Source organism: Schistocerca americana, chromosome 4, assembly GCF_021461395.2.
Source record: "Schistocerca americana isolate TAMUIC-IGC-003095 chromosome 4, iqSchAmer2.1, whole genome shotgun sequence".
In the NCBI taxonomy this organism is placed as follows: domain Eukaryota; kingdom Metazoa; phylum Arthropoda; class Insecta; order Orthoptera; family Acrididae; genus Schistocerca; species Schistocerca americana.
The window spans coordinates 219,678,912-219,706,262 of NC_060122.1; the positions used below are offsets into that span (position 1 = coordinate 219,678,912).

At 44.0% G+C, this 27,351-nt stretch overlaps 1 protein-coding gene across 1 annotated transcript in view; it reads right to left on the bottom strand.

The window, feature by feature from the left end:
• Window positions 1–7,832: 7,832 nt before the first annotated feature.
• LOC124612676 overlaps window positions 7,833–27,351 on the bottom strand; it is a 173,946-nt gene continuing 154,427 nt past the window's right edge. The window contains exons 6-8 of the mRNA XM_047141000.1: window positions 25,796–26,221; window positions 12,637–12,738; window positions 7,833–9,070 (exon numbers count right to left, since the gene is read on the bottom strand). Coding sequence (XP_046996956.1) covers window positions 8,556–9,070; window positions 12,637–12,738; window positions 25,796–26,221 — 1,043 coding nt within the window. The 3' untranslated portion in view covers window positions 7,833–8,555. The remainder of the gene's footprint in view (window positions 9,071–12,636; window positions 12,739–25,795; window positions 26,222–27,351) is intronic.

The following is a 27,351-nucleotide window of genomic DNA, read 5'->3' on the forward strand; positions in this document are numbered from 1 at the left end:
ACCAAAGTTGGAGTGCTCAGATTAAAAAGGGTGTAAGACGCGGATGCAGGCCTTCGCCCTACAGATCAATCTACACATCGATGAAGCTATGATAGAAATAAAAGAAAGGTTCAAGATTGAGATTAAAATCTGCCGTGAAAGGATGTTTCAGAGATTTTCACAGGGAGACAGCAAACGCCAAACGCCGATACTACAGATTTCCGGATTGGTCGCCTTAAACGAAACGTCATTCTCCCGTTTTAGAAGAGCAATGCTGATTGGCAGACGATATTTCTAACACCTTGAGCTGAAGGAGTAATGGAAGAGACTGAAAGATATACCCCTTCACGTCTGTCGTGGAGAGGCGCCGTTCCATTGTCGCTCTTGGAGCGAGGAACAAGTCTCTCGTCAGTACTTCACTAGGAGAACGAATCGAAGTGCGACTCTATATTGAGTCCTTGCGATTAAGCGTTGTTCACTGTGTTGGCCGACACACTTATTGTGCGGTGTGAACGGACAGAGTTATAGTTAAACGCCTGCGAGCGAATTTTTGAGTGGCATCGCAGTGGACTGGTTATCTGACCGGTGTACCACGCCAATAGCTAGACTAGGGGTGAATAGGAAAATAGGAATCCTTGACTTCATCAAGGCGTAGGGAGAGTTTGATTGGCGAAGGTCAATCCAGATAGAATGAGAGTTATCTTATTGCCCGCATCTCGTGGTCGTGCGGTAGCGTTCTCGCTTCCCACGCCCGGGTTCCCGGGTTCGATTCCCGGCGGGGTCAGGGATTTTCTCTGCCTCGTGATGGCTGGGTGTTGTGTGCTGTCCTTAGGTTAGTTAGGTTTAAGTAGTTCTAAGTTCTAGGGGACTTATGACCACAGCAGTTGAGTCCCATAGTGCTCAGAGCCATTTTTGAGTTATCTTATTTGTCAGCAGCGAGCCGCGCAGACAGCAGTCATCGCAGCTTACGGTATTGTGCGCTACAGCTACTGCGAGCCCCATATTTCCTCCACTACCATACACTTCACGCGACAGCCTTGACTGTACCTAGCAACATTCTGAAGGATAATTATTCAAGTTGAGTAGGCGCGCCTCTCAGCCATTCTGCCAAGTTAATAATAATCTTAAACTTTGTATAGAAATTTCATTAGTGTATCCTATCCTTGAGAGGTAACTTCACATTCCGAAAAGAATCAGGATATAACTTCTTCAATTCATATCTAAAAGTGCCATTGTGATTCCTCAGAATTTTTTCAAAATAAATAATAATTTTCGTTAGTTTCATGTTTTTCTTACACTAACTAGCACTACTCCAGTACCCAAGTATCCCACTAGTTACGTAAGAAATTTCGTGAATTTTTGTATCATTTCCTTACAGCGGATGACTCCAGAAAATATTTATTCCTGAAAGTTTTTCAGGCATTTTTCTTTAGAAGGTTAGGAGCGTCTGTCTGACTTCTGTAGTAGTGTGGGGGTGGAAATTGCATCTTGCAGGGGCCACAGGGTAAAGGGTACATCTCAGATTAATCCATTGCGCAGAATAACAGAATCTCAGATCAACCCTACGCTCACACATTGTATGGTAGTAAAATATGCACTTCGGGAAAAGTGGAAGAGGAGAGAACTGAAGCTCTTGAGTTGCAGTGCTACAGGAGAATGTTGAAAATTGGGTGGACTGGTAACATATGGAACGTGGCGGTTCTCTGGAGAATCGGCGAAGAAAGGAAGATATGGAAAACAATCAAGAATAAGGAAATTGAGGATATTATGTGTGTTAAGACATCAGGAATAAGTTTCACGGTACTAGATGGAACTGTAGAGGCTAAACACTGTAGGAGGGGACAGAGGTTGGAACACTTCCAACGCTCTGGTTGCCCACTGATGGACGGATGTGTGCTGCACCACTGCCTCAGCAGACTGCCAAATGAGCTGCTAGAGCACGACTCACGAACTGCCCTCACAGCTATACGTCCGCTAGTACCTGATTTCCTACCCTCCGAATTTCACAGACATCACCTGCATACCTTTTGGAACTAGCTCTCTTGGAAGCACGCTAAACTGAGGCGTTTGCCTTTCGCGATTAAGCGCTCTATCAACTGAGCTATCCTACCGCGATCTGTTTGCAAACTATCCTCCAGGCTGTGGCTGTGGTGTATTTCATCAAAATTCTGTCTTTCAGCTGTTGTAGTCCCTCAAGGGATGCAGGAGAAATTCTGTGAAGTATGGAAGCGACGAGATGAGATATTGCACCAGTTAAAGCTGTGAGGGTGGGTCCTGAATCATACTTGGGTAGCTCAGTAAGTAGTGCACTTACCCACAAAGGCAAGGTCCCAGTTCGGCACACGGTTTTTACCTTTGTAGAAGTTTCGTGTCAATGCACACTCCGCTGCAGAGTGAAAATTCATTCTGGAAATTATAAACCGTTTCCCTCTTGGGCGATACTCGTCGTAAGTGATATCACATAATCTACCATTCTCGACCATTGTTGTCTTCAGTCTGTAGACAGATTTGATGCCACTCACCATTCGCGTCTATCGAGCCTCTTCATCTCTGCCTAACTATTAAAATCCACATCCATTTGAACCTGCTAGCTGTATTCCTGGCTTGGTATCCTTCCACAGTTATTAATCCCTACAGTTCTCTCCATACGTGAACTGACTCTTCCTTAATGCCTCAGAAAGTGCCTTATCAAACGATCCCTTATCTTCGTCATGTTGTTCTTAAATTATCTCTGTGATTCAGTCGATATGTCATGGCCAGAAGATCCTGTGGATAGTCCGGGAGCCTTACCACTGTGGCTCACTTAGCACTACACTAACAGTACCTGAAACTGGCTCAAAAGTTGAGGGCTCGAAACAACATCCTCCATAAGCTATGCAGAACTACCTGGAGGATCTTTAGTAACCACCCTGTGATCTTCAACCTTCAGTTTGGTGTACCCAGGTGCTGTGTATTGCACACCTGTTTGGATGAATAGTCATCGAACAAGGCTTGTTGGCATCCAGCTGAGTAAGACAGTGCGCATAATACCTGGCGCAGTCAGATCTACTCCATTTCACTGGCTTCCACAGCGTGATGCTGCTGACATAAACGCCGCGGATTTTAAACCCCTTGATGACTGGAAAAGTTGGTAGGGAGTAGTAACAGATATAAACTTGCATGACATCTTTACAGATACTCGACTTCCAAGTGGAGGTCCCCCTACAGCTTTGCATTAATCTTCTACATATTTCTGATTTGCCACCTTGCATATTGTCTCACTCTAATTTCTTATCATGTGTATTTTCTTTCTTCTGCTTTTTTTGTTGCTGGATTTTTATATTTTCCTTTAGTCAGTTAAATTCACTCTCCCCACCAGTTACCTGCCCTGGGGGTTAGTGTATGTAACGGCAGTGTACATTTCGTCGCCTGTCCCGTAAGGCGTGTAGTTTCCGCAGCTCTCTTGATTGCAGTCCGGTTGATGATTCCTCTGATGATGATGATGATGATGATGAGTCCCATACTTCTTTACAGAGCGTAGGGGAGCGACGCGGGAGACCCGCGCCGCCATACTAGGCAAGGTCCTAGTGGAGGTGGTGTGCCATTGCCTTCCTCCGACCGCAATGGGGATGAATGATGATGATGAAGACAACACAATAACAGTCATCTCGAGGCAGGAAAAATCCCTGACCCCGTCGGGAATCGAACCCGGGACACCGTGCTCGGGAAGCGAGAACGCTACCGCATGACCAGGAGCTGCGGACGATGATTCCTCTACTCTGGTGATAATAATTCCTTTCTTGTTCTGGGGGCTCTAAACAGTATTCTGGATGTAGTGCAGACAGCCGGATCCGGCTTTGGCGTATTGTTCCGTCGTTGCACTTGGTTTATCGGACGTCAAGCAGCTGCAGCAAGACTATCATTAGTCATTCGTTAGACTGCCACTAGTCTGAGTTACCATCTTGTAAAGTGATTGCAACTCTTGGCTACCTATCTCATCGCTCGCGAAAGTGTTTGTTGCAGGACCTTCTCAGAGGTTCGATTCCTGGAGCACCGTCTAGATCAGTTGCTTGTTTTTTTTTAATTAACTTTTGTTATTGTATGTGCTGTTTTACAGCAGGTTTCAAATTTTTTAATACTATTGCTGTTCCTGGCATTTAAGGCGTTCTGCCGTGATTGTGGTCATTTGTCTTAAAATTCTAATTTGGTATTTGTATTTTAGCAGTAACTCTTTAAAACCTTATTTACTGCCATTCTTGGCGTCTGATGCCGTCTGCCGTGTTTGTGGCTATTTGCCTTTAATATTTTAATGCCTGTAATTTGTTAGTTGCTGTGAGTTTTAAACAATTCTTAATTTATTGCCATTCCTGGCGTTTAAGGCCTTCTGCCCACATCACAGTGGCTTGCTTTTAAAAGATTATCTGTTGTATTTTATGGTGATTTGCTAAATTGTAACTCACTGAAAACACTATTATTTACACTGTTGTTTATTCCTTCATTAATAAAGTGTTGTGGGTTGACAGGAAATCCAACACCGGTTTACTAGAGGAAGCCGAAAGACACGCGTCTTAGCTCACGCAGGCTGGCGTGAGGTCTGGAACAGGACAAGGAACTTAGACTTTAGAAAAAACGGACGTAACTGGTGGAATACTTAACTTTAATCCATAAATGGTGAACGTCGCTCTTGACTGTACATTATTCACAATATCAATAGTAACTGAACATGGTGCCTTGCAAGGTCATAGCAAATGACGTAGCTGAAGGCTATGCTAACTATCGTCTCGGCAAATGAGAGCGTATTTTGTCAGTGAACCATCGCTAACAAAGTCGGTTGTACAACTGGGGCGAGTGCTAGGAAGTCTCTCTAGACCTGCCGTGTGGCGGCGCTCGGTCTGCAATCACTGATAGTGGCGACACGCGGGTCCGACGTATACTAACGGACCGCGGCCGATTTAAAGGCTACCACCTAGCAAGTGTGGTGTCTGGCGGTGACACCACATAACGTGTGGTATTTTTAATTTATTGTTGAGTCTGGAACTACTGGTTTCAAATAAATTGTGTGTAATTGTAAAACACAACCAATAGTTACTGATTACACAATCGTAACCGAATCCTACCTTCCCTTGACTACCACCAGGTTTCAGTAATATATATTTTTCTTATTACATTATGTAGGAATGTGCACTCACTATGGCTTAGCCATTTGGGCCATGGCAATTACTCTTTTTTATAAACCTGAGTTTAAGAATCAACTGCCTTACCGACTGAGCTACCATGACTATGCCTTACTGACTGAGCTACAGTGACTATGCATCTATATAAACATTTAGAATAATAACTGATATGATAAAACATCTCAGAGTTCTGTAAGAAATATCACCTGACGATATTTCCCCAATAATTGTTATTTATTGTTAGTAATTCAGCACATACTGTACTTATAACTACTGAAACATGAACTGTGATTCAGGGCGCGAGAGTGAGTCCCCTCCTGGTTGTGAAATGCAATCTGCATGCACACGTCATCCTCTGCTGGCCAGCCTCTCATAGGCTGGCACGTACCTTATGCTAGTGAGATAGATGGCAAGATGCTGTCAGCCAGTGTCTCCTGGGCCAAATGTTGATGTACTTGGTCGATTTGGCTACGCAAGCATTGCTGGAGAGGGTGGCCACACTCATGCCCTCTCGTGCTGTGCGAGGTCAGTGGTGCAATGGGACTGTGCATATTAGACCAAAATAGTTTCGCTTAGTGGACCTGTATGATATTTCACATATCTGATGTTACAGAGACTGCCACCTTGGATTGCCATCAGGGCTAAGGTGCAATATTATGATTAATTTGGAGCTCCACAGGACCAAATCATTAGCCTTATTGTGTCCTTTGTGATTTGCACGCCATAAACCACTCATTTGTTCTGTATCATGTCACCCTTACGGGAGCACCCGTTTTAATAGTTTCCATTGTATGTCCCAGGAAAGGCGTTCTGGTAAACATTCAGACCCCACCAGTAACCCTAAGCAATAAGACAATGACTCAGTTCCACAAATGGGACAAGTGACCTAGAAGGGTGAAGGCAGTGGACGGTTATGGGTAGGGGATGGGGGAATAGACCTGGAAACAATGAGAACTGTACCACAACTCTCAATTTCCCCTTACTATCCATTGATACTAAGATCTTCTGAATGTTTGCTGCTGCTGTTTCTTCTCTCTGTGAGTTCCATAGTTTAGTTCTCCTGAAAGTTTAGCACATTTTCGTTGGCAGTACATACAATACTTAAAAATTTATACTAACACTGTATTAAAAATATATGAGGAACTTTTAACTTCTTAATATATGGAGTTTTTTAAAGATTGCATTTGGTGTTAAACGTCTTGTCATTTCTTCAATAAAATTCTTCAGGGTATCAGACCGCATCGTCATAATTTAAAATGCGCCAACGTTTCGGCCAGCGTTGCAGCTAGCCTTCATCAGGGCCTTACGTTAACTGCTAAATGAACACACTTGATTCCTTAAATAGCTGCACGAGAAAACCGTGTCGTTACTTGATTGGCTGTAAAAGGAGGAGGAGGAGGGGTGAAAGGTATGCTTTATTGGTGTTTCCTTTATTATCTGTCATTGGCTGAAATAGCTGTTTTCTATTGGTCTTTATATTAATCCACCCCATTGGAGGAGACGGACGAATAGCGAACAGGTGATGGCTGTGACGTCACACTGTGTCCATGCTGTCCAGAAGCCGGCTGGGGCGTGCCATTGCTTTGTGTGCTCGCGACCACTACTGCGGCTCTCCGCGTGTCTGCATGGGCCGCCACGGCTCTGCCGCCGCTCCGTAGCCCTGCTATTGCAGGCAGCCAAGACCTCGGAAGCTTGTACCCGTCCTCTCTATTCATGTTGGCGGGTCTTTTGGCTATTTTTATCGCCTCTTTAATCTTTCTTTTGAAAGTGAGAGGCTGTTTCGCCAGGACGCGGGCTTCTTGAAAAAATATTGGTTTCCCGCACTCGTCTCGGTGTTCCGCCACTGCTGACTTAGTGTGTTGTTTCAGGCGGATATATCTTTCATGTTCCGAGAGCCTTGTGCTAATCGGACGTCCCGTCTCACCTATGTAGACTAATCCACACGCACAACCAATTTCATACACGCCAGCTGTGTGTAGTTTGTCAACTGCATCCTTGGTAGAACCGAGCATGTCTGATATTTTGTTTCTGCTTCGGAAAATTGGTTTGATGTCGGCTTTTCGTAGAATTTTGCCAATACGTTCGGTAACCCCTTGTACATATGGTAACACAGCAATGCTCTGTGCCTCCTTCTCCTCTTCCCTATTTGTTTTCTCCCTTGTCGACATGGTGCTGTCTATCATCAGCTTCCCATAGCCATTGGTTCCGAAGATGGATCTGAGGCGTTCAAGTTCTGTCTTCAGATGTTCTTCGTCGCTTATCCTGTACGCTCTCTTCGTTAGCGTGTGCAGGACGGACTTCTTCTGCGTGGGGTGATGGTGGGAGGAGGCGTGAAGGTACCTGTCCGTATTGGTTGGTTTCCTGTACACTTTGTGGCCAAGTTTACCATCAGGTTTTCGATAAACTTCCACGTCGAGAAAAGGCAGCACCCCATTCTTCTCTGTTTCCCCGTTCTTCCCCACGGAGAAGAGGAGTTACAGAACTTCCACAAGCACCTTAACCAACAGCATAGGAAAATTCAGTTTACGTGGAAGTTTATCGAAAACCTTGTTAAAACGATAACAATTCTCAATAGAACAACAAGTCGATTAGCTGTCTTTGAAACATCACTACTTCGACTCAATGAGCAAACAAGTTTCCAAAATTGATTCTAGAACTATGTTCAAGAACAATACCTCCATTCTACAGCCGGTTTTGAAAGCAATCTTACAAAGACGATTCATGATACAAATATTGTATCGTGTGGGACACTTCATGATGCATTATAGAAGGAATTATCTAGACCTTCAGGAATAAATAGCGACGCTGATAACCTCACTGCTGAGCGCCTGTAAGCTCCAAAAACATACAGGAATAAAGAAATCAGAAATTTATTCAAGTTTTTTTTTATTTTCATAGAATAGGATTCGTATATTTCTGATTAATCGTTTTTCTTGGATTTGAGGATTCGTAGTTTTTTATGATGCTCTTAGATTGTTTAGGGCACTAACAGCAATAGAGATGCACCAATCAGTTGTGAAAGAATGTTCCATCTTCTGGACTCGGTGGTTTTCTGCTGATGAGCGTAGAAGAGATTCTAGTTCATGAGAACAAACACAAAAGGCTGTGGCCAGTGATTAGGTGTACGAAGATTACCGATTTGTGAACTGCAGTTCTGTTGTGCTCCAGACTCTGACTGTAATAATTTACTTCTAAAAGCTTAGTCCACCAACTGGACTATCTTTCGTACTACTGTTGACAGAGCAGTCTGTGATGTGAAACACTCCTGTTCTCGAATGGGGCTCTACCAGTAAAATATCACAATTTTCCTGGCAAGAGTGCAGCTCTTTAAAGAGGTGCGTAACTTCCCCTTCTGGAAGAATGAGAGTGCCGCCCTTGGATCACAATTCTGACACTCAGCGGACTGGGTCTCAATTCTGCCAGTCAGCGTCCCGGAGCACTGTCGCTTTCATCAGCGCCGTGATCCCCGTCGTCAAACGGCCGATCGGTCCAGCGCGGCCACGTCTTGAGGAGCGAGAAGAGCGCGCCGCCCGGACTGTTTGTGGGCGCGAGCTGGCAGTGGCCCACGACGCGGTAGTCCCGCGTCAACACCCCTCTGCGTTCCGCCTCGGCCAGCAGATAGGGCAGTGCGTCCAGCGCTGGCGGCGCCGGCAGGCGTCTGCAGAAGGTGCCCAGCAGCGCCACGGCCAAGCAGCGGCGGCCACTGCCATCGTCTGGAGCGTCCAGTTCCAGGTCTGGCTCCAGATCTCCACCGAGCCCCAGGCTGAGGTCTGCCGCCAGCTCCCAACCGCGTCCCTCGTACACGGTGCCAGACGGTGCCACCACGAAGTGGAACGGCAGGTCCGCCAGACCACGACACTGCACCTCAAAGTCCTGTAGGCTGCGCACCTGACGACGTTCACCCTCCACGCTCGAAGGCTCCTTCGTCCCCGTGTGGCCTGTGACAACACAAACAACATCGGTTAAGTCTTTTTGAATGATAGGTTTGGGTGTGATGTCTTACAGACAGTGAGTCAAATAGTGAGACTGTTCACTCGCCCCTCACAACGGACAGCGCCACGTACACTATTGTTCATGAAATTCACAACACCAAGAAGGAGACATATGATCTTTTTATCTTGTTTTGGGGGTGGGGGGGGGGGGGGGTCATCAGTTCAGAGAAATCTGTTTGTCACCCGGGTGACTATGTTAAGCAATAAATATGTAGACATTAAGAATAAAGATGTAGAACGTATAGAAAGTTCGTTTCATTTAAAAAGCTTTAGTAGTTTTCACCTAAAAAATTCGGAGGCATTTCTCTTCAGCACGCCCTCATAGATCAATAGTGTGGCGAATAGGATGACCAGAAATATGAAACGGTTTGCTTTTGGTGCTGCAGCGCTTAAGAAGGTGTTGTCTTGAGTGGCTACAGGAGGGTACAAGACGAATTGGGTAGACTTCCTATTTGGTGTGATAAATGGCAGCTTGGTCTAAATGTGGGAGAACGTAAATTAATAATGATGAGTAGGGAAAATAATCCTGTAGTTGAAATCTGGTTTCGCAGGATAGAGCGGATCGGGTTGTGGTTGTGGGGGGGGGGGGGGGGGGCCGTAATCAGTAACTGTTAGTTGCACAAAACACACAAACTTAATTTTCTTAAGAACCACTTAATTACACACTGCCTTAAAAGGATGAAATTAAAACAATACAGCTGAAGGCCTGGTTAAGAAAACTTGCAATACCTCCTGGGCTGAAGGCCCAAAACCACACCAAAAACAAGAACAGCTGAAGGCCTGAACACAAGTTATAAAAATTACTTTAAAGAATACATGCGGCTGAAGGCCTTACTTAAAAAAAAAGAAGAAACTTTCACGTAAATACTTGGTTGAAGGCCACACACAAGACATTGAACAACTTAGGGCTTAGGGCATGGATAGCAAGAATTTCAGATAAAGCAAATTTTTAAAACAATTAGTTTCAAACAAATCAATTTTAAAAATTTAAATTTAAGGCGACTGAAGACCTTATCTTAAAACAACTTCACGTGAAAGCTCGGCTTAAGGCTACACACTAGGCACTGAACAAGGCAGAGCTTAAGGCCTGGATAACAAGAATGTCAGGTAGAACAAACTTTCAAAATTTAGTTTTTAAACAAATCAATCTTCAAATTTTAGTTTAAGTTGGCTGAAGGCCTTATTTTAAAATTAAAACAAACTAAGTTAATAGACGGCTGACGAACTCGCATAGTACATCAGACTAAAATGAAAATCACAATGTAAAACCAACAGAACAGTGGTGCTCAGAAGTGTTCCAAAGATTGGCCTGAAGATGTAGCTCTAATTTAAGGTGTGTGACAGGTAGCCAAGAGTAAGGTTAAATAATAGGATCGCAACCCGACCCAGGAACGGCTGAAGGACCAACCAACAACCTAATCAGTTCCCTTCCGCCCAACCAAAGGTACGATAATGGAAAATATCAGCCGAGGACGAAGATACTAGCCGCACTACATCTTCAAAATTGGCATCTAAAAACAGCCAAGGCACAATAACCACTCTTAAGAAAAAAATATGAACAAACAACTAAAAGGCTGTCGAACTACACGCCGTGCTGTACAGCATCAACAGGGTGAGGAAAACACACTGCCAGAAAACTACGCTAACGACCAAGGCAGGTAACTGAGGCGTTGATGGCCACAAGGCAGAAAATACCACTGGCGCACTTTGCGGATAAGTAACAACCAATTTAATAGTTAAAGACAGCTGCAAAATTTCGCCGACTCCAACACACCATACATTCCTGCTAGCCGGAATGGCCCAGGAAGCAACAACTGGCAATGAACGAAGAGATGTCACAGCAGTTGAGGTTTCATAACAGGTTAACTCAACTTCACTCAACTTCAGTGTCCAGGTTGAGTGAGCAACGAACTTTGTAGCTCTCGCAGCTAGTACCTCACAATCCGGACGTGCATGCATGCTTCCAGCGGTCCCGGCCTGACCTCACTGCTCTGTCCCAACCTACCGATTCCACACACAGCACTCAGCACACACAGCAGTCAGACCAAAGATGGTACAGCACTACCAGTCTCGATAAGCGCTGCTGCTGCCACTCGTTATGGTAGTAACTCAGGAAGAAATAAGATGCCACTCGACTACAACAAAATGCCAAAGAACAAACGGCATGAACGCGAGCCGGCCACGGGTCAGTAGTGCTCGAATACAGTATTATTGTTGTGCTGTTTGACACAATCACATCTATTAAATATCTGGCAGTAACGTTACAGAGTGTCATGAAATACACCGAGCATGGTCGGCTGCAGGGAAGGTGATTGGTCGACGTCGGTTTACTGGGAGAATTTAAGGAGAGTATATGAGTAGCTCATGTGCTAAGGCGATCGTGCATAGTAGACTAGCGCAACCTATTTTTGAACACCACTCGAGTGTTTGCGATACCCACCATGATGATTAAAGACAAACGTTGAAGCAATTCAGAGGCGTGCTGCTATATGTGTTAGCAGTAGCTTCGATCAACACGCGACCATTACGGAAATCAAATTTAACGCCAATGGAAATCCCTGGGGGGATGTAGACATTCTTATCACGAAACACTGTTGTGAAAGTTCAGACATCCGGCATTTACGTCGCACTGGAGAACAATCTTGCTGTCACCAACATACACCTCGCGTCAGAACCGCGAAGACAAGATAGGAGTATTCACTGCCCGTACGGAAGCATATAGACAGTCGTTTTGCCCTCGCTCTATAAGCGAGTGAAACAGAAAAGGCAATGCTGTTGTACACCGTTTGATTGCTTGCGGAGTATGTATGTAGATGTATGTGATGATAAATAAATGTAAATGTCGTGTGACTAGGGCCTCCCGTCGGGTAGACTGTTCGCCGGGTGTAAGTCTTTCGGTTTGACGCCACTACGGCGAACTGCGCGTCGATGGGGATGAAATGATGATCTTAGGACAACACAACACCCAGTCCCTGAGCGGAGAAAATCTCCGACCCAGTCGAATATCGAACCCGGGTCCATAGGACTGACATCTGTAGCGCTGACCACTCAGCTACCGGGGCAGACTATGTGAAGATGAAACTACTGAAATTAAGTCCAGAACATTGACGTAAATTCTGGTGATCGGAAGTCACGTTTCCTTCCCTGGACGCGAAATAGTTGTGGTAAAAATTTCTTTCACAATCACAGTTGAAATTGTTTGCCACCTGTTAGAGCGCATCTGCACGTAAAAGCATGCGACAGGCAAAAGTCGGCTATGGAGCCTGCCAAATTAGCAGACCTCAGAAATAATAAGCTCGACCGTCGCGCTTCAGTCTTAGTTGAACCGCCTGTCGAATGCTGTTCGTAGGGCTCTGGCTAATATGCTTTCTGTATCCTTATTCTAGAATAAGAAATTTGGAAAGAAGCAAAATGCAATCTGCTTTTAGGTAGACATATCTCTGATATTATCAGTCATCGAAAGAGGACTACGTCCGGTCATATTATGAACCTTGCAAATGTGCTATACTTACAGATGACAACCACCCGGACAGGATACTCCAGCTTCGGGATTGGCTCTGCCGGTGGACTTGCCAGCCACTGATCTCGCGACACCACATACAAGTCTTGCAGACCTGAAACAAGTACAGTCACATTGTCACTGCATCCAATCACTGTATAGACACGTACAACACGTATCCCACAATCTGATGATATTCCAGAATTAGCACGGAGATGACCATCACCTGCATGCGGTTTCTTAGTGTAGGTTTTCAGTTACAAATGGTTTTATTGTTATAGTTAACATTACATTGGCTGTTTTGGTTAGTATCAGTCGAGACTGTTATGGCAAGGTAAGTTCGGCTCTTAGGATATTCGTCGATTCGAAATCTCTTTCCATTTTCTTTCCCTCAAATTTGGAATTTGAAGTGCGACTAAACAGATATTTGAAATACGCTGTACAAATAAAACTGAGAGGAATGACAGAGTACATTATTGCAAATCTTAATGGCAAAAATTTAGGAAGAAATAATGAGCTCTACATAAATTCTTAAGCTAGAATATCTCAGTGCGTTATCCAGTTTATAAAGAAAAGAGAACAGTGAATCGGGTACTTATTATTTGATACAATTCGATGTGTATCTTTTTACTAAGATTCGTCAGAGGAATAGGAGTAATAGTTTTTTTAAAGTCAGTACCGCCATTAGAAAAATGGTTCAAATGGCTCTGAGCACTATGCGACTTAACTTCTGAGGTCATCAGTCACCTAGAATTTAGAACTAATTAAACCTAACTAACCTAAGGACATCACACACATCCATGCCCGAGGCAGGATTCGAACCTGCGACCGTAGTGAGCGCTCAGTTCCAGACTGTAGCGCCCAGAACCGCACGGCCACTCCGGCCGGCGCCGCCATTAGACTGTTGTTTATTTACAGTGTTACATTTACACTTACACAATCATGATTTCGGCTTCAAAGTGCCATTATAAAGTGTTTTAAGTGTTATACAGCGCCTAAGATGGCATACTGTTGTATTAAAATACACTATTAGACACATTGACAATGCGTCTGATAGTGTATTTTAATACGACAGTATGCCATCTTAGGCACTGTATAATACTTAAAACACTTGATAATGGCAATTTGAAGCCGAAATCATGATTGTGTAAGTGTAAATGTAACTCTGTAAATAAACAACATTCTAATGGCGGGTACTGACTTTAAAGGAATATATTACGACGGTGGCCCCGCATTATGAAAAAAAAATTAGGAGTAATAGTGATATGTTTAATTTCAATATCTGTTTACAGTGAAATTACAGTGTTGTAAAATATTTTCAGCTCTCCAAAGATGTTCAAGGAGGATGCTAAACAGCATCTTGTGAAAACTGTCTCTAAACTACCGGAAAGCGTGAGTAACGTATGTAATAAGACGGAACGTCTTTAATAGTTCGACTACAGCAATAGCATTGCACCAGTTCATTTCAGTACTTCGTCACAGTCCCAGGGCATTGTGCAGCATTTGTGAAATGAGAACACGGAATGGACTCTCAGGCACTCTCGTTCAACTGCGTAATGATTTTGTAAATTTGTGGTAAGGTCTTATGGGACCAATCTGCTGAAGTCATCGGTCCCTAAGCTTACACACTACTTAATCTAACTTAAGCTAACTTACGCTAAGGACGATACACACATCCATGCCCGAGGGAGGACTCGAACCTGCGACCTCCGACGGGGAGAGCCACGCGCCACGCGGACCGCAGACCGCGCGGCACGTGTGTGTATGTGTGTGTGTGTGTGTGTGTGTGTGTGTGTGTGTGTGTGTGTCTGTGTGCGTGTCAGCTAGGAATAGTGGTATGGAAAAACACCGATTAACTCTTGCAAATATTATACATATATACTCTTCTATACTAATAACAAATATGTAAAACCGTCGTATCTGTCGGTTCTTTGAATAGATTTAATAATGTAATAACTGAAAGAGAAACCGTCACGTAAAACGAATACATAGATGAAATTTGGATATCATTACGATACTTGGGGTTTTGTCTTTTATCATGTACATTTTTATCTCCACATTAATTATCCATAGTAACAGTCAATGTGACTGAATTAAAGCAAACAAAAAAATACACCGGAAACCTGCTTAAACAACCGAGGAACTTAAAAACACAGCCAATATCATACAATGATACTACACAAATATTATGTGGAAATATTAACGCAACTCTTAAGATAGTAGTTAATGTACAATATAGTGAAAAAGCAATGAGGTAATACGTTTGCGTGTCATTCAAAAGTTAATTTTAGTGAGGTCTAAAGCAATGTGACTCAATCAGAAACTTAAGAGTCAACCTTGTAAAATTCTTAGTTTCGTTCAGAGCAGCGACTACGGCGGACTTCAAAGACAACAACAGAATACAAGAGCCTTGAGCAAATAACGAAATACTCTCATTATGTAACACAACGTCACGAAGAACACGTGAACAGTCAGGGACAGGCTTACAGAAGGCATTAACTCAAGGATACAACACTTGGAGGCAAAACATGTAAGGATGTTGAGGAGTGTGCCACAAGAAGCCCAGAAATAATGGAGTCGGCAAACTGCTGTGCATCCGCTACTAGCCATACAGAAACAAGTGACCAGTTTACCTGGCCGAAATATGCGGCAAAGTGGGTATAACATTGAGCTGTCATTCACGGACATCCAGTTTCAAATCCCTCTTTGGCTCTTTAAGTTCTGATGTCGCGTGTTCTTCACGACCTTGTCCAATCACAAATAGTAACTAATTGTATCACTGGGGGCGAGGCGCAACCCTAATTTTTACTTACAAACTGTCTGCCCAGAAATGGTCACAAATGTTTTCCAGACGGACGGACGCAAGATACAGAGCGAAGGGAATGCTCTAGAACGTCCGGACTTTTGACAAATGAAACATGGTGCTCTGTTTGAGTTGACAGCTATTTCAAGTGAAGGTGACTGTGGCGATGTACTGAGAACCAAGGTTTTTTGTTATCCAGTAGTAAAGAACGCTTAAATTACTAGAACTGTATTCCAACAAGAGAATTTTTGCACCATTGTTCAAAAATTACGAATGACTGCTAAGAGGAAAATTTGGAAGCGTTCGCACATCTGGCCCCGATGAACCTACGTTACCAAAAGGTTGGAGTGCTTGAAGCGTCATTGACATCAGCTATACAGTGAGACCAACGTAGGAGAGTAGTTTGGGCGGGAGTGGTTATACAATGACATCTAGTACACAGAGAAATTTGTTCAGTCTATAACGTAGTCTAGGCGCGCAGTCCGGAACCGCGCGACTGCTACGGTCGCAGGTTCGAATCCTGCCTCGGGCATGGACGTGTGTGATGTCCTTAGGTTAGTTAGGTTTAAGTAGTTCTAAGTTCTAGGGGACTGATGACCACAGATGTTAAGTCCCATAGTGCTCAGAGCCATTTGAACCAATCTATAACGTAGTGATCAGTACTCCTTGAACTGATAGGATTAAAGAGGATTTCATATAAAAAAATTGTATGCTTAGGCTACAAGAACGATGTGAAAAGAGAAAAGCTAACTTCCCAAATAAACTGCCTTTAGAGATGTGAATTAAGTGATCTGTCGACAAGTTTACTGAGGGCTACATTTCCTGATTATTACTGTGACGGAGCTTGAAAACGGTAGTAAGGATAGGCCACTGTCGTATTGATATTGAACCTCAGAGAATACAACCACTATAGAGAACTAAAAAAAATACCGATTTCTTCATAATAGGTTAAAACAGAACACAGGGCCAAAGATAGAAAGATTCTGAATGAATGGACTGTGAAGAGTACCATTAGTGAAGCACTCAATGACTTTTGCAGCAGAATCTAGTCGAAAGAACTCTCGCAGAACCCAAATAAATTATGGTTATGCGAAAAGACAGTCAGTACCATAAAACTTTGCAGACTCTCATGGATGACACAGGAATTGTAACTGAGATAAGCAAAGCAAAGCAGAAGCACTGGACGACGTTTTCTAACAATCCTTTACTAAGGAAAATATAGATGTACTTCTTGGATCACTACAAGGGTGAATGATATAGACATGTCAGTGGCGTTGAGAAGCAGTTAAAACTGCTAAAATTAAGCAAGATACCAAGGTACTATACGATCCGTGAGAGTTTCTATACAGAACGTTCCTCCTAGTTCGCTCTCATTTTAACCATAACATACCGCAGGTTCTTCTAATAAAAACTTTGCCAACTGATTGGAGAGAAGCATGGGTCACACTTGTCTACAAGCAAACAAAACTGTTCGCAATACTACCGTCCAACCACACTTTCGTTCACGTATTTAGAATTCCAAAACATGTTTCTGAACAGGATGAACCAGCATCGATTCCGAAAACATCGCTGGGGAGAAACGCAACTTATTCTTTTCTCACATTACATCCTAAAAGTAGATTAGTGAAATCAGGTAGATGCAGTACTTATAATCTTCCGAAAAGTATACGACGCGTTACATCATCTTCTGTTAACAGAAGTGCTATTATATGGGGCATCAATCAAAATTTGTAACTAAGACAATTACTTGGTAGGCAAGACGCAGCACAAGACGCAGCATGTTGTACTGATTGGAGAGTCGTCGAAAGAGCTGAAAGTAACTTAAGAGAACACAAGAGATGTATGGTGGGATGTTTGTTGTCCACGATGTGTATTAATGATCTGGGAGACAACATTTATTGCAGCCTCGGATGATACACTTATCTGTAATGAATTTTTGCCTAATAACATTTGCACACCACTTCAGTGAGATCTTGATAAGATTTTAAGTGGTACAAAGATTGACAGCTTCCCTTGGAAGTACAGAAAAATAAATTTATGAACTTCATAAAACGAAAAAAAAGCTAGTGCCTTGTTACTAAAATATCAAATGAAAGTATATGATTCAAGAGACCTTTTCAAATCTCAAACACCTGTCTTGTGTATATGCAGATAGAAGGTGGCGAATGAAGATTTGTGCCAAGGCCGGGATTCAAACCCAGGTCTCGTGCTCACTTGGCAGATGCGGTAACCACTGCGCCACAGTGGCACAGTGGTATTGCATAACTGCACGGACCATCCTAGCACACATCCCTCCGCGATTCAAATTCCTTGTATAAATTTTCATGCGTCTCTTCAGTCTGCACATATACACTACAATATCAGGTATTCACAATTAGAATCGATCGGTTCACACAAATTTCTGAGTCTCACCGTTCTTAGGCATGTGAAATGGAATGACTACATAGGCTCAGTAGCAGGTAAGGTGGCAGACATTGGCTCATTGGTAGGAGACTGGGGAAGTGCAGTGAGTCTGCAAATGTGAATACTTCCAAATCACTCATGCGTCCCAAATTAAAACATTACTCGAGCGTGTGGGAACCATAGCTAACAGGTGTAGCAAATGGTACTGAATGTACCCAAAGAAGGGCGTTATAAATGTTCACAGGATTGTTTAACCCACTGGAGAGCTTCACGGAAATATTGTAAAATCTAGGTTGGTAGGCTCTTAAAGATAGAAACCATCTATCCAACGAAAGCCTACTTACAAATAAGGAGCAGTATTAAGTGCATCAACTAGAGATTTTACTCCACCCCGTAAGTGAAGCTTCCATAAGGCACCAGGAAGACAAAACTAGGCTAACTGCAACAACCAGAGAGGCATTTAAGCAGTGATCTTTACCAACTTTCACATGAGCCTGAATGAGGAAGAAACCCTAACATGTGGATGCAGAACTTTCCATACTACCGTCGTCTCCTGGAAATCGAAACTCCTGGAAAGATAATTGCTGTTATTGCTATTAGAATATGATTGTTTCTTTCCCTAAGGCACACGAATTATTAAATGAACTAGCTTCTGATAGTTCCCATGTAGGCTCCACATAAAATACGTACATTAGCATATTATGTTACCGAACTGTCCTTCAAAATATAGCCAGGTTGTATACAGTACTGCTGTCAGAATGATGTCTTGAGATAACCACACTAGCTCTAGAGGAAGAGCTACAAAGAAGGTGGCAGGAGTTCTTCTCAGCCTTCAAAACTAAAAGGTCGATATATTCTGCACAGTGTTTGTATATGTGTGTCGCTGTCGCTAGGTGAGGTTCAAACACATCAATCAAGTAAAGGAGTCACACGTCTCGTATATCATTTCATTAAAATTCGTATCCAGTTTGTACTGGTACTGATAATATGGGTGATATTGGTGGTGGCAAGGAAAGTGTTTCTGAGGAAGAGAAATTTGTTAACATCGAGTATAGATTTAAGTGTCGGGAGGTCGTTTCTGAAAGTATTTGTATGGAATGTAGCCATGTATGGAAGTGAAACGTGGACGATAAATAGTTTAGACAAGAAGAGAATAGAAGCTTTCGAAATGTGGTGCTACAGAAGAATGCTGAAGATTAGGTGGGTAGATCACGTAACTAGTGAGGAGGTATTGAATAGAATTGGGGAGAAGAGAAATTTGTGGCACAACTTGACCAGAAGAAGAGATCGCTTGGAGGACATATTCTGAGGCATCAAGGGATCACCAATTTAGTACTGGAGGGCAGCGTGGAGGGTAAAAATCGTAGAGGGAGACCAAGAGATGAATACACCAAACAGATTCAGAAGGATGTAGGCTACAGTAGGTACTGGGAGATGAAGAAGCTTGCACAGGATAGAGTAGTATGGAGAGATGCATCAAACCAGTCTCTGGACTGAAGGCCACAACAACAACAAAGTGATGGCACAGATGGAGCCGCTAACAGGTGTCTTAATTTCCCTCTGTCGTCATAGTAAGTAGCATGGTTCAAATGGCTCTGAGCACTATGGGACTTAACATCTGTGGTCATCAGTCCCCTAGAATTTAGAACTACTTAAACCTAACTAACCTAAGAACATCACACACATCTATGCCCGAGGCAGGATTCGAACCTGCGACCGTAGCATCAGTAGCATGTTGTGTAGTTGTCGTGCTGTATTAAGGTGATGGGGTCTTGGATGAGTCCTCGCGGAAGGACAGGACAGGAGCCACTGGCAGGTACTCTCTAGAGGTCCCCAAGGAGAATACATAGCTTCTAAAAACCAAGGAGCGAGAGTGAGCTAGACACTGGATGTAAGGTAGGCGGTTGCGGAACGCTACTTTCCGTCTCGGCGCCGGTGTGACGAAAGCAATCGAGATTGCACTGGCCGCTGCCGTGCGTTGTGGGGTTTCAGAGTCTGTCTAAATAAGGCCAGTGTAATGAACTGTACCGCGCATCTGGCTAGTGCAGTATAAATTATTGTTACAAATCGGTTTCTCTGCTCAAAGAACATTTGTTTGGAATGTTATTTTTCCACTGGCAACGCCTTTCCTACGGAAGTTCCGCCAGGCTGGTCGGGAGATATTCATACCTGCTTTACTGTGCGGATCTCTACTTCTGTTTATTGCTGAAATATTTTTCTCCATCCATTTTGGGTGTGGGGGGTGGAGCGGGAGGGGGGGGGGGGAGGAAGTGGATTTGCCTACCGGTACCTCACTTGGTATGAGATAGGAAGGAAGCCTATTGCATGTTCTAAAAATATATCTGTACTTTGGAGTTAAGGGTGCCACATTCTAGAAATTTCGGACACAGGAAAACAGCTTTCTCAGAACTGAATGCGCTAGAAGACAGCCCATTGGTTGACTTATAAAACATTTGCTAGCTGGAGCGTTGGACCGCTGTTTGAAAGAAAGTTATCTCTGGACAATGTTTAGCAGAGCCTTCTTATTGATGGAGTATTCCTTTGCGTGGATTTCGTGCAGAGCAGAGAGGAAAGATTTTGTGGGCACTCTGGATGAAGATGCCAAAGTAGATGCACGGGACTTGAAGACACAGAGAAGCAGAAGTTCTCACTCTGGAGGCATGACAGAAGTCTCGCTTGTACGAGGGTCACTCCAAAAGAAATGCACACTATTTTTTTTAAATCCATCTTTTATTCTACATGTTTGAAAGTTTTACAGTGTGTAGATACATCCTTTAGGAACAATATTTTCATATCTCCACATAATTACCATTCCTCTCAACTGCCTTACGCCATCTTGGAACCAGCGCCTGCATACCCGCACGGTAAAATTCTGGACCAACCTGTTGGAGCCACTGTTTGACAGCGTGCACAAGGGAGTCATCATCTTCAAACCTTGTTCCACGAAGAGAGTCTTTCAGTTTCCCAAATAGATGATAGTCACATGGAGCCAGGTAAGGACTGTAAGGCGGGTGTTTCAGTGTTGTTCATCCGAGTTTTGTGATCGCTTCCATCGTTTTTTGACTGACGTGTGGCCGTGCATTGTCGTGCAACAGCAAAACATCCTGCTTTTGCCGATGTGGTCGAACACGACTCAGTCGAACTTGAAGTTTCTTCAGTGTCGTCACATATGCATCAGAATTTATGGTGGTTCCCCTTGGCATGATGTCCACAAGCAAGAGCCCTTCGGAATCGAAAAACACTGTAGCCATAACTTTTCCAGCAGAAGGTGTGGTTCTTAAATTTTTTTCTTGGATGAATTTGCATGATGCCACTCCATTGATTGCCTCTTCGTCTCCGTTGAAAAATGATGGAGCCATGTTTCATCACCTGTCACAATTCTACTAAGAAATTCATCTCCACCATTCTCGTACTATTCCAAAAGTTCGCTGCATACCGTTTTTCTTGTTTCTTTGTGAGCCACTGTCAACATCCTGGGAACCCACCTGGCACAAACCTTTTTTAAGGCCAACACTTTCAGTATTCTGCAAACACTTCCTTCCCCTATCCCAACGTAGCGTGACAATTTGTTCACTGTGATGCGTCTGTCAGCAGTCACCAATTTGTTAACTCTCTGCACACTGTCTGGAGTGTGTGCAGTACGAGGCCTGTCGCTGCGAGGACAACTCTCAATATTGCCGTGCCCGCTTTCATCAAGTAACCTGCTTGCCCACCGACTAACCGTACTGCGATCGACAGCAGCATCTCCATACACCTTTTTAAACCTCTTGTGGATGTTTCCCATTGTCTCGTTTTCACAGCACAGGAATTCTATGACAGCACGTTGCTTCTGACGAACGTCAAGTGTAGCAGCCACCTTGAAGACATGCTGTGACGGTGCCACTCACGGAAACAGGTTGAACTAAGTTTCAAAACAAGCGGGAAAGATGTATCTACACACTGTAAAACTTTCACACATGTAGAATGAAAAATGTATTTTTACAAAAATAGTGTGCATTTCTTTTGGAGTGACCCTCATACTTCTGAGGATCAGCCGTCAGGGTGGCTGATGACCAGCTGCTAGGAAGAGACTCCGGTGTAAGTAGCACTCGGCGCTCCAACTCATCAACTATGGTGAGATATCTTGCAGCGCAAGGCAACAGACGTTTTTAAGACCGCAGTTTCTAGTGTTGATTAAGTTCCAAGACTTAAAACCTGACAAAGGATTCGAAGGCCCTTCCATGACCGAGTAGACTTTCTCGTTTGAATGCTATTTTCACACGTCTTTGTTGCACTATAGTGCTAATTACTGTACACCCATCCACTGCTAAATATTTTCGAGAATGACATAGTGAGAAGATGCTCACACCCGTCCCACTTGTTACTTGCAGACTTTGTCAAACCAATCTGAATCCGATTTAAGTATGATACAATTTTCATAACTGGTAGTTTCCCTCACTTTGTCACTTATTACTCACTTCAAGGTGTAATTATTGCTTTCTTGATTATGTATGTGTTTAAGAGTAGTAATTGCAATAAACTGAGGTTAAATTCAATTGTCAGAAGAAACCTCTTTTTAACTATAAGCCTTTGATGCTTTTTGGAATGACCAACGACTGGGATACATTTACGAAGACCATTCTATTCAATCATTCATTCCATTACTCGACAGAACCATTTACATGGTTCAAATGGCTCTGAGCACTATGGGACTTAACTCCTGAGGTCATCAGTCCCCTAGAACTTAGAACTACTTAAACCTAACTAACTTAAGGACACCACACACATGCATGCCCGAGACAGGATTCGAACCTGCGACCGTAGCAGTCGCGCGGTTCCAGACTGTAGCGCCTAGGAGGAATGAGTCGTCTCTTAGTCGGCCCAGCCAGATCATTGCAGCAGCCAAGAAGGTTGCTGTGCCGTCTTACAAGGTGACAATGCAATGACATATGACTGGCTCCTTGAAGGTGACGTGATGACTGCTCCGTAATTCGCAGTAGGAAAATTGAACACCTAAATATTTCCATGTGTGCTGTGACTTATTTTATTACGGTGATCATTTCTCCCACCGCAAGTGGAATTTAATAATATATTTTGGCATCCAAAGGAGAAAATTGATGACTGAAATTTCGTGAAAATATCTCGCCGCAATGAAAAATGCCTTTCTTTTGGTCAGGGATTTTTCCTGCCTCGAGATAACTGGGTGTTGTTGTGTCGTCTTCATCAACTTCATTCATTCCCCTTACGGTCGCAGGAAGCCTATGGCAAAATACCTCCACTAGGACTTTGCCTAGTACAGCGGTGCAGGTCTCCCCTACGCTCCTCGGAGTATGGGACATCATCATAATCATCATTAATTATAGTCACCCTAATCGCTTATTATATCCATGACACTGATTCCCCTATTTCGGGATAATACAAAACGAAGTGCCCTTTTTTGCACTTTGTGAACGTCCTCCTTCGTTCCTATTCATTAAGGAATCCACACCACACAGCACTATTGCGGAAGAGGAAGGGCAAGCGTGGTATTGGGAATCTCTTCAGTAGATTGTTTGCATATTGTAAGTGGTGTGCCAATAAAAGGCCGTTTCTGATACACCTTCGCCACAATATTTTGTACGGGATGGTTCCAGTTTTGTAATATTGTAGTCGCTAGGTACTTAGTTGAATCTACATGCTATAAATTTGTATAATTTTTCGTATAACAGAAAATTAACGTTTACTTTCTAGCACTCATGTGGAGAACCTCACAATATTTATTGTTTAAGGTGAACTGGCACTTTTCGCACTACGCTGATACGTTGTCTTAAATTATTCTGCAGTTCGTTTTGATCTTCTGATGAGCCGACTAGACACTAAACGACAGCATCATTTGAAAACAGTCTATGAGGGCAGCTCGTAATATTGTCTCATAAATAGCTTATATAGATTAATAACTGCAGAGGGCTTGTAAATCTTCGTTGAGGAATTGCTGTATTACTTCAGTTTGATGTTAATTACTGCGCACTGTGGCCTATCTGACAGGAGCTCATGAATCCAGTCGCACAACGGGGATGCCATTCCACAGACACGCAATCTGATTAGAAGTTAACACTGACAAAAACGTTCTGGGAATCTAGAAATATGGAACCAATTTGAGACCCCCTGTCGATAGCACTCATTACGTCGTGTGAATAAAGAGCCAAGACTGTCATATGGATATTAACCTTATCACTACCTTTTTTTACTGAGCAAAAGACATTAATGTATGATTATTTGAATTAATGTCTTAGTCCCAGGTAAAAATACGAAAAAATATATATTTCCCACCGTATCGTTTTTCCAATGAAGGGAGTGGAGGCAAATTGGAAATTTGTGGTAAGGTCTTACGGGACCAAACTGTTGAGGTCATCGATCCCTAAGCTTACGCACTACTTTCTAACTTAAACTAACTTACGCTAAGGACAACACACACACCCATGCCTGAGTGAGGACTCGAACCTCCGACGGGGAGAGCCGCGCGTACCGTGACAAGGCTCCCTAGACCGCGCGGCTACCCCGTGCTGCGGAGTGGAGTGGTTCAAATGGTTCAAATGGCTCTGAGCACTATGCGACTTAACTCCTGAGGTCATCAGTCCCCTAGAACTTAGAACTAATTAAACCTAACTAACCTAAGGACATCACACACATCCATGCCCGAGGAAGGATTCGAACCTGCGACCGTAGCGGTCGCTCGGTTCCAGACTGTAGCGCCTAGAACCGCACGGCCACTCCAGCCGGCAGGAGTGGAGTGACATACAAGGTTATTCATATGTAAATTAGGGGTTTTAGATGACAATTGCACAAAACCTACAAGGCTCATAGAAAATAAACACACAATAGTGGATAGAGCATCTCTTCATGTTTTCAACTTACATTACAGGTGCTCAATATGGACACCGTTTGTGGCAGTAGCAAATGTGAATACGGGTGTGCAATGCATAGACCCGAACTGTCCAGGAAGGTGAGACAGCAACCCCCCCCCCCCCTTTACACAACTGTTCACTGGGTTTCCTGTTTAAGGCGCAATCTGACTAAACACATTAATACTGCAGAGCAGAACAGACGATTAACAATGAAATATGAAGACAGCACACCCTACAGTGCAAGTTATTGTCATAAGAACAAGCTGAGTAACTGACGTCACACAGGTGTGTATTTATTCCAATTTTTTATTAATCTCTTCCCTCCACCAGGCTCTCTGTCGATCTCCTCCCCTCCCCTCTCTCTGCCAACCCTCTTCTTCCCTTTCTTTTTCCTTTTCCTCAGCATAACAGTCCATCTCGTCCTCTTTCCTTTCTCTGTTCATCTGCACCCCCCTCTATCCATCTACTACTTCGTCCTCTGTCAATCTCCTCCTCCACTCTCAAATTAGATGTCTTTCTCACCGCTGTGTTTCCACCTCACCCCCTCTACCTCCCCCTCCATCTCTCTACCCAACCACTCCTCCTTCCCTCTCTCTCTCTATCCATACCCTCCTATTTCCTTTCACTGTATATCTCCTCCTTTCCCCTCTCTCCGTACATATCCTCCCATTTCTCTGTCCATTTCCTCCTCCCCAAATTTCTGTACATCCCATTCTCCTCAGCCCCTGTCTGTTCGTCTATTTCTTCCTCTCTCTCTACCAATCTCTTCCTCTCCCCTCTCTCTCCATCCCCTCGTCTTTCCTGTCAATTTTGCCCCTCCCCTCTCACTGCACATCTCCTCTCCCCCCCCCCTCCCCCCATCTCTGTCCATGTCCTCCTTCCTTCCGTCTATCCACCTCTTCCAGTGCCTTGTCTCTGCACGGCTTGCTTGTTCTTAACCTCACAGTATTTCTTTTCAGGTAGTAAGTAATATCTGTAACAAGTTTGACTGAAATCGATGCAGGGGTTTAGAACGAGCCTGCGTACATCTCATTGGTAATAAACATATTAAGGAGAACTTCCATTGTAACTTCTCGGAATTTCATGCAGCTGGCGGGACCGACCTGCTGTTTCAGACGGCGAGGGCCCGGCCCAGCGCGGCCAGGCCTTGAGCAGCTGGTAGAGCGCGCGGCCCGGGCTGTCCGTGGTGACCACCTGGCACTGAGCCATCGCGCGCCAGTCCGCGCTCAGGTGGCCCTCGCGCTCCCCCAGAGCCATCAGCTGGTGGAAGGCCTCCACGGCCTCCGGGGTCGGAGGCTGCGTCTTGAAGTTTCCGATGAAGGCGACCCCCAGACTGGTGTCGTCGTAGCCGCGCGCTACGGCCGGCCTGACCTGCCAGCCGCGACCCTCGAAGACGTAGCCACTGGCGCCCACAAGGAAGTTGTAGCGGATGTCCTGCAGCAAGTCGCTGTGTAGCGCGTGCACCTGCAGCTGCTGCACGTGGCTGACTTCCTGCTCCAGCGACGCGCCGCAGCTGGTCTCCGTGTGACCTGGTCAAAAAGCACACCGTGATCGTGGCGTCATAGAACAGTTACCATAACAATTTGTCTATTTTATGTGGACTGTTGAGCTCCGTTACCGTGGATAATGATATTTTACTACAAAAATACAGCGACCAGTCGCTGTAAAAATGGTTCAAATGGCTCTGAGCGCTATGGGACTTAACATCTGAGGTCATCAGTCCCCTAGAACTTAGAACTACTTAAACCTAACTAACCTAAGGACATCACACACATCCATACCCGAGGCAGGATTCAAGCCTGCGACCGTAGTGATCGCGCGGTTCCAGACTGAAGCGCCTAGAACCGCTCGGCCATACCGGCCGGCCCAGTCGCTGTATTTTTGTAGTAAAATATCATGGAACATTTACTTTAGACATACGAATCCAGCAGCTTTTTCAGTGTGAAACGATGCATTCTACCATTAACTTGTTTTACACTTTTTGTTGGCTCGTCGTCGGAAGGGGGTGTCGGTTAGACCTTCCGTAGGACAGTACCTCGCGATCCCGCTGCTAATAAGGCGATTATACCGTTTGTTGGTTGCATATTTGTACGAGCTTCAAAAATGACGACTTGTTTTCCGCTGTCTGTGTAATTACTAGTTTATTCTTCTAATTTCGTGTTTGAGCACTTACTAGGCACAGCCTTTCATTTTAGTAACAGTGTAGCATAAAGTATACTTGGGAAGGCAGGGGAACCAGATCTGTCATTGACTGTATAATAACAGATCAGGAATTCAGGATGGCTGTGAGGGACACACGTGTATTCAGGGGATTCTTTGAGGCCACTGATCACTATTTAATCTGCAGTGAAATTGGTATTGTGAGGCCTAAAGTGCAGGAGATCAGGTCCATATGTAGGAGGATAGGAGTGGAGAAACTTCAGGATAAGGAAATCAGGCACAAGTACATAACACTGATCTCAGAAAGGTACCAGTTAGTTGAATGTAGTCGATTACAGTCATTGGAAAAGGAATGAACAAGGTGCAGGGACACAGTACTAGAAGTGGCTAAAGAATGTCTTGGAACAGTAGTGTGTAAAGGTAGGATGAAGCAAACAGGTTGGTGGAATGACAGTCAAGGAATCCTGTAAAAGCAAAAAGAAGGCGCATCAAAAATGGC